The sequence below is a fragment of the Bos mutus genome, chromosome 5 (genome assembly GCF_027580195.1).
Source record: "Bos mutus isolate GX-2022 chromosome 5, NWIPB_WYAK_1.1, whole genome shotgun sequence".
Lineage (NCBI taxonomy): Eukaryota > Metazoa > Chordata > Mammalia > Artiodactyla > Bovidae > Bos > Bos mutus.
Genome location: NC_091621.1, coordinates 72058483 through 72066441, shown reverse-complemented (window position 1 = coordinate 72066441; position 7959 = coordinate 72058483). Strand labels below are relative to the sequence as shown.

General features: G+C 40.9%; 1 protein-coding gene across 1 annotated transcript in view; it reads left to right on the top strand.

Moving 5' to 3' along the window:
- Nucleotides 1-220: 220 nt before the first annotated feature.
- Nucleotides 221-7959, top strand: part of FBXO16 (F-box protein 16) — a 51460-nt gene continuing 43721 nt past the window's right edge. Inside the window, 2 exon segments of the mRNA XM_070370124.1 lie at nucleotides 221-319; nucleotides 7606-7641. Of these exon segments, the coding sequence (XP_070226225.1) occupies nucleotides 221-319; nucleotides 7606-7641 (135 nt within the window).

Sequence of the window (7959 nt, the reverse complement as noted above, 5' to 3'; positions counted from 1 at the left end):
AACCCACCACCTTACCATATTTTTATGGGTTTTAATTGAGCAAACCTGTTAAGTACCTGACATATAAAATGCTCCTAGCAAATGTTACTCTCCCCCTAGTCCCTGTCCCAGTGTACTAAAAAAGATTATATGGTATTAGTATTTTTAGTATTCTGAAGATTGTATGATTCATTTCTTCTGCAGGAGTAGTTTTTCTTACAGAAGAATATCCAGTTATTTCATGCTGGCATTTGCACCTCCAAAAAACACAAATGGTCCCAAAATGCAGACAAAGATAAGTACCTCGACACCCCTAAACCATCAGCTTTTGAATGACCGGGTGAGTAATAACAACTATTTTATTAGTTGAAATCATGTTTAAAGGGGAAAAAAGCATTAAAATTTTGGTAATCAAAACATGAACAGGAATTGCTTAGGATTGTGTAGTGGATTAAAAAAATGAAGGATTTCTTCAAAATTTTTAATTGAAAAAAACTGAAATACATTTAGAACAAAAAGAAAGAAAACTTTAATTGAGCCCCAGTTACATGGCCAGAGTTGGCAAGAGATACAGAGTTCCTGCTTAGAAAGAAATATCTAAGGGACTTCCCTGGTGGTCCAGTGGCTAAGACTCTCTGCTCCAGGGCTGGGGCCCAGGTTCTATCACTGGCCAGGGAATTCAGTCCCACATACTGCAACTAACGACCTTGTGTGCTGCAACTAAAACCCAACACAGCCAAATAAATTAATACACATTTTAAAAAAAGATTTAGGAGATGAGAAAGCAGAGTGTCTACCAGCTCCCCTTCACCTCAATATCCAGCTGGTTTTCAGGTTCTGTGAGTCTTCCTCCTAGGTCTCTTCATCCAGACCCCTCTTCTCCTTTGACTTGTGCACATCCAGCTCCACGTTCTCAGTTCACACATGCACCCTCCTTCGCCTGGCACATTGCAGTAACCCCTCAGCTGGTTTCACTGTCTCTAATCCATCCTCTATTCTGGCCTCAGAACGATCTTTCTAAAATACCAAACTAATCCTATGCAGCAAAACCGATAACAGACTGCTCCAAAGGATAAATTCGACCCTACCCCCCGTGCATAGCACTGAGGACCCTTCACGTGTGTTAGTCACTGAGTCATGTCTGACTCTTGGAGACCCCATGGACTATAGCTGGCCAGGCTCCTCTGTCTGTGGGATTCTCCGGGCAAGAATACTGGAGTAGGTTGCCATGACCTCCTCCAAGGGATCTTCATGACCCACGGGTTGAACCCAGTGTCCTTTATATCACCTGCATTAGCAGGTGAGTTTTCTTTTTTAATTTATTTAGTTGCAATTTTTTTGAAGCATGTGAACCCTTAGTTGCAGCATGTGGGATCTAGTTCCCTGACCAGAAATCAAGCCCAGGCCCCCTGCATTGGGAGCATGGAGTCTCAGCCCCTGGACCACCAGGAAGTCCCAGCAGGTGAGTTCTTTAACACTGGCTCCACCTGGGAAGCCTGAAAAGCTTTTGTCAAATTTTATGAGAATTTCTAGGGAATTCCCTGGTGGCCCAGGGGCTCAGAGTCTGTGCTCCCAATGCAGGGGGCCTGGGTTCCATCTGTGTTCAGGAAACTAGATCCCACATGCCACAAGAGTTTGCATGCTGCAGCTAAAGAACCCACATGGCACAACTAAGACCCAGTGCAGTCAAATAAATAAAAATGTTTAAAAATTTTATGATAATTTCTAGATGAGCAATGATAAGAGAAATAACAATTTCTATTAGAAATTATATTTATTTTGTTGTTCAGAACTCCCATTTTATCCCCCCCCCCATTTTTATTTTGGTTTAGTTAGGTTCTAGTTTGGAGTAAAAGTATTTTCAAAAATCTTAGCCTGCCATATGTAAAATAGATAGGCAATGGGAATTTGCTTCATGGCTTAGGAAACTCACACAGGGGCACTGTATCAACATAGAGGGGTGGGATGGGGAGGGAGAGGGGGAGGGAGGTTCAAAAGGGTGGGGATATATGCATACCTATGGCTGATTCATGTTGAGGTTTGACAGAAAACAACAAAATTCTGTAAAGCAAAATCCTTCAATAAAAATATAATTAAAATTTAAAAACTGTCAAATCACTATGTTGCACACCTGAAACTAATTATATTATATGTCACTTAATATACATATAATTATATTATATGTCAATTATACATATTCAATAAAAATTAAACATAATACAAATTAAAAAAATCTTGGCCCATGTATATACCCATATGTATGTGAATGAATGTATCAATACTTAGACACACACATGGAATTTGCATATGTATACAGCAAACTGTTAGTGTGTGCACATGTGCTCAGTCTTGTCCAACTCTTTGCAACTCCACAGACTGTAGCCCTCCAGGCTCCTCTGTCCATGGAATTTTCCAGGCAAGAATATTAGAGTGGGTTGCCATTCCCTCCTCCAGGGAATCTTCCCCCCCAGGGATTAAACCCATCTGGAAATGTCTCCTGCATTGGGAGGTGGGTTCTTTAGGAGGCTGATGACAGAGGATGAGATGGCTAACTATCAATAGTGGTTTCCCTTAAAAAGTTGGGACGACATGGAAGAGTGGGAAGGAAGTCTGTTAGGAGAGAGTTCTTGTTTTTTACCGTATACACTGCAATGATATTTAAAAAACAAATATAAGTAAAAGCGAGCAAAGAACAGTAATGCTGAGAATTGAAAAACACAGGTTCCAGATTAGCTATACTAAATAATCTCCTGCTTGACTTCAGCGAGTCTCCTTTGCTTCTGATCTTTACTACCTGCCTTTGGAAACTGAGTGGCTTAGATCAGATGACCTCAAAGGTACCCTTCCAGGTCTAACATTCTGACACTGTGAAAGGGGTTAAAAATAGATACCTAAGTTTACAGCTGGGTAGACGGTGTCCATACGATAACTTCAGGGGCTTTTCTACACTTCTACAACAGGGCATTTGCCAATGATCAGCGTAATTTTGAGGTCCACTTTTTTTTGTTTTGGCCACACTGCACAGCATATGGGATTTTAGTTTGCTAGCTAGGGATAGAACCCAGGCACCCTGCATTGCAAGCGCGGAGTCTTAAACACTGTACCACTAGGGAAGTCCCTGGTTTTTGTTTTAATTTTGCCTTTTTTCTATTCTGTAGTAAAATGAAAAATATGAAACTGTTTCAGTCTAAAATAAACCTCATAGGAGTTTAACTTCACAAGAACCTTTAAGCAGAGAGGTTGAGTTCAAATCATCAGATTACAAGATAATTCAGGCCTTATGAAAACGTTGAGAGGAGGAATGTTTTATAAGTATGTATTTCTTTGCTGTGTAGTGTAGGGTTTTTTTTTTTTTTCATCTAGTATTTTAATGGAAAGTGATCAACATTTCTTTTTTTTCTTAATATGGTTCATACATGTAGTACAGTACACATGTAGTTAAAAGGGTGTTCTGAGAAAAAGCACCTAACCACCATCCATCGGTCATAATTTAGGAGCCCCCAAATGTCTTACACCTCCATGGTAATGGTGTCACATGGTGAAATCATTGTCAACAGACTAAAATAACAGCCATGGGATTTTGACTTAACAGCAGGCTCTAAGTAAACTGTGATGTAAACAAACTGCAGCATTCTGCAAGGAAAGATGATTCTCTCTAATGTTTTCCATTTGAATTGATACTGTTTCTGGGCTCTTTTTTTATTTTAATTGAAGTATGGCTGATTTACAATGTTGTATTAGTTTCAAGTGTACAGCAAAGGGATTCAGTTATACATATCTATTCTTTTTCAGATTCTTTCCCTTATGGGTGATTACACAATATTGAGTAGTGTATGTACTATAAGTAGGTCCTTTTGGTTATTTATTTTATATATAGCAGTTTGTATATGTTAATCCCAAACTCCCAATTTATCCTTCCAACCCTCTTCCAGCTTTTTAAGATCAAAAATCTGATTGCAAATCCTTGGAATGAAGACGTGCTCCCAACCAGAGACTATAAGATTCTGAGTCTGCCTGAGGGCCTGACAGTTAAATAATTTGTTCCAAATTATACTTCTTGTCAAGGATAGAGTCAGAACCAGATCTGAGTTTGTCTAGTGTTTCTCTTTCTGCCCCTCATGCCTATCAGTTCCTACCTGACTCTAATCACCTTTTGGTGAAGAACTGGATTTGATTGGACTCTCCTTAGACTTGGTCATTGGCCCTCTAAAGACCCTATCTCCTACCCTGTTTATTTGATTTTATTATCAATGACTGACTTTATTTATTATTTATTTATTTAAATATTAATTTTTTTATTTGTTTGACTGCACTGGATCTTCATTATGGCATGCAGGATCTCTAGATGCGGCGTGTGGAATCTTTTTCATTGCAGCAAGTGGAATCTAGTTCCCTGACCAGAGATGGAACTCAGGCCCCTACATAGGGAGTTTGGAGTCTTAGCCACTAGACCACCAGGAAAGTCCCCCTGCCACTTTCTTGCTGACTCTCCACACCCCTTCAAGTCAGTGCCCCTTTCTTTCTGATGCCTTCTGTTGTCATTGGACACCACGATGGTCCTCCCAACCTCCTTTTGAAAGGAGGTTGTCATCCTGGGACCTAATTGTGTGTGTGTGTGTGTGTGTGTGTGTGTGTGTTTAACCTCTGTCAGGTCAAACCATGGGCAGCAATTCATTGAGAATGTAGGGCTTGAGGTCAGAATAGGGAAGATCAAGGTTGGGGTCAGAATAGAAAGACCATGGTTCTAGCAGGGTTTCCTAGGTGATAGTGATAAAGAATCTGCCTGTCAATGCAGGATATGCAAGAGACATGGGTTTGATCCCTGGGTCAGGAAGATTCCCCTAGAGTAGGAAATGGCAACCCAGTCCAGTATTCTTGCCTGGGAAATCCCATGGACAGAGAAGCCTGGCGGGCTACAGTCCATGGGGTCTCCAAGACTTGGACATGACTAAGCACGTGTTCTTGCCTGGAGAATCCCAGGGATGGCAGAGCCTGGTGGGCTGCCATCTGTGGGGTCACACAGAGTCGGACACGACTGAAGCGACTTAGCAGCAGCAAGCACACTTGCACCGCATGGCTTTCTAGTGAGGAACCAAGTATACTATTCAGCTGAACATACAGTCTGGAACCAATGATTTTTCTTTAAAATCTATAAAGGTAACCCTTTGGGCCTCTGCTTATCCTCTCTAAAACAGAAAAAGTGAACCAAAAGATCCTAAGATTCCTTTTAGCCCTAAAATTCTATGACATCTGAATCTCTTGTTGTTGTTCAGTCAGCAGGTGTTTTGTTGAGAGCTTCCCCTGGAACCTGTGGATCATATAAGGGAAAGAAGCTGTAATCTACCTGGGAAGAGAAAATGAACAGAATCACCTGGCGGGCAATAGTGAATCCTAGAAAGGCCAGGTGGAGCATGGGCTGCAAGTGGAGGAGGAGTTGGGAAGAGTGAGACCAGTGGGTGCCAGAAAATTGCTGGTGCCCGAGACTTAGGAGGGGAATTAGATGCTTGATAGGACTTTGTTAGACACAAGAGAAGGGTTCAGGAAATGTGTGAATCCTGATTTTTCTTTTTTTTTGTTATTCTTTATTTTTTCTTGGCTGCACTGAGTCTTCATTGGTGCACGAGGGCTTTCTCCAATTGCAGCAAGTGGGGGCTACGCTCTAGCTACAGTACATGGACTCTAGGCCGTGCAGGATCAATAGTTGTGGATCACTGGCTTAGCTGCCCCGAGGCATGTGGAATCTTCCCTGACCAGGAATGGAACTTGTATGTCCTGCATTGGCAGGCAGATTCTTAACCCCTGGACCACCATGAAAGCCCTGAATCCTGATTTTTCAGTCTTCTGAAAAATTTTATAGTTTTTTTTTTTTTTAATTTTATAGGCTCTCTTCTATTTTCTTTTTCTTTGTTTGCTTGTTTTGACCACTCCATTGGCCTGTGGGACCTTAATTGCCCAACCAGGGATTGAACCCTTGCTTTCTGCAGCAGAAACACAGAGTCTTAACCACTGGACCACCCGGGAAATCCCCTCTACTATTATCTAGAAATTCTGAGATCATCTGTCACTGTTATTTGAGGGTCCTAGTAGCCCAGGGGCAGTTAATTAGGAGGGAGGAGAAAATGGTATTCTTTTTCTTCTTCTCTAAAGTATAAAAAGTGTCTACCTGTGATATATGATATTCCCTGGTTAGTAGCAAAGATGGCATTTTACAGGCCTTGAGGTTGTTGTTGAATCAATTATTTCAGTCTCCATTTTGCCTGCCCTTTGAAAGCAGAATTTGAGAGTCTAAAAAAAGAAAGGAAAACAGATCTGTTGGAAGCATGAAACCAGCTCCTCATCCTCCTCCACAAAAGGGAAGAAATAGCCCTGAGCTAGTTTCTAAATAGGAATGTTCTGACAGTGCAAGAGAATTTAGAAAGTGCCAGGAGGAAGGGGAAACATGGAGCCCAATTTTGAAAGCCAGTAGAGCACAGGGTGGGCAAGAGACAGTCACACCTGTCTCCTGCTGTCTCTGGCTTCCTGGCTCCAGCTCGCCCTCCTCTGCCAAACCTTCTCACTCGAGTTGTCCCTTCCTCACCCATTCAGATAGATACACAAATGACTGAAGCTCAGGAAAACACCTCTCCACTAATATGTAAATACAGTCACATGGTAGTGATACATCCAAAGGATATTCATTTGTCACAAGCATATTCATTCCTTCCAGCAAGCTTGAGCACCTGTAATATGCCACGTACAGCATTCTGCAGTGGAGAAGTCAAGGTGAATAAGACGTAATTTCTGTCCTCAATGGTATATAACAACAAACCTATACAGATAAACACTGAGCTATAAGCCCAGAGGTGCACATATGCAAACATATATGTAATGTACACCCACTGGTATGTGAACTCATGAAATAAAAAAACAGAGCTGCTCACTCATAAATTTCACAAGTTCTAATACTAGTCATGCTGAAATATTTGGAGGGAGGTTGTCCGTTTTCCTATTTTTCCTTTGTCAGTTTTGTCATCGCCTTTCAAATTCCAAAAATGATTTCACTTTATAGTTCCCTTCTTTTCTTATTTCTTGCCTTAAAAAATTTATTTATTCTTTAGGATGAATTGTCTCACATGGAGAAACTAAGAAAAAGGAAAGTTTGCCCAAGTTATAAATAAAGTTACCCTTTCAGGTACAAAATCTGTCTCTTTATACTCAGTTGATAAAATGGAAAAGACTGTCAATGTTTAATGATTGATCCTTTAATGATGTCTTTTTAAAAATTTATTTATTTTATTTTTGACTGTGCTGGGTTTTCATTGCTGTGCATGGGCTTTCTTTAGTTTTGGCAAGCAGAGGCCACTCTCTGGCTGCAGTGAGCAGGCTTCTCATTATGGTGGCTTCTCTTGTTGGGGAGCAGGGGCTCTAGGGCATGCAGGCTTCAGTACTTGTAGCACATGTGCTTAGTTGTACCAAGGCATGTAGAATCTTTTGGAACCAAGGATTGAGTCCATGTCCCCTGCATTGGCAGGCAGATACTTAACCACTGGACCATCAGGGAAGTCCTAATGATGTCTTCTTAATGGGTATTTTGAACCACAAAATATTAAATCATTCCATCTTTTTTTTTTTTTTTTTTGATTGTAGGTATTTTAAGAAAGAAGAGCTCTGCTTGGAAAATGGGTAACTATTTAAAGTATACTTGATTCTAAGTCAGAAAGAGAAGGACAAACACCATATGAATATCACTTATATGTGGAATCTAAACTGTGGCACCAATGAACCTACCCTCAAAGCAGAAACAGTTTCACAGATGTAGAGATCAGACTTGTGGTTGCCAAGCAGGAGGAGAGGAGGGAGAAGGATGGACCGGGAGTTTGGGGCTGGTTAATGCAAGCTATTACATTTAGAATGGCTGAGCAACGAGGTCCTACTGTACAGCACAGGGAACTATATCTAGTATCCTGGAATAAACTGTAATGAAAAAGAACATTAACAAAG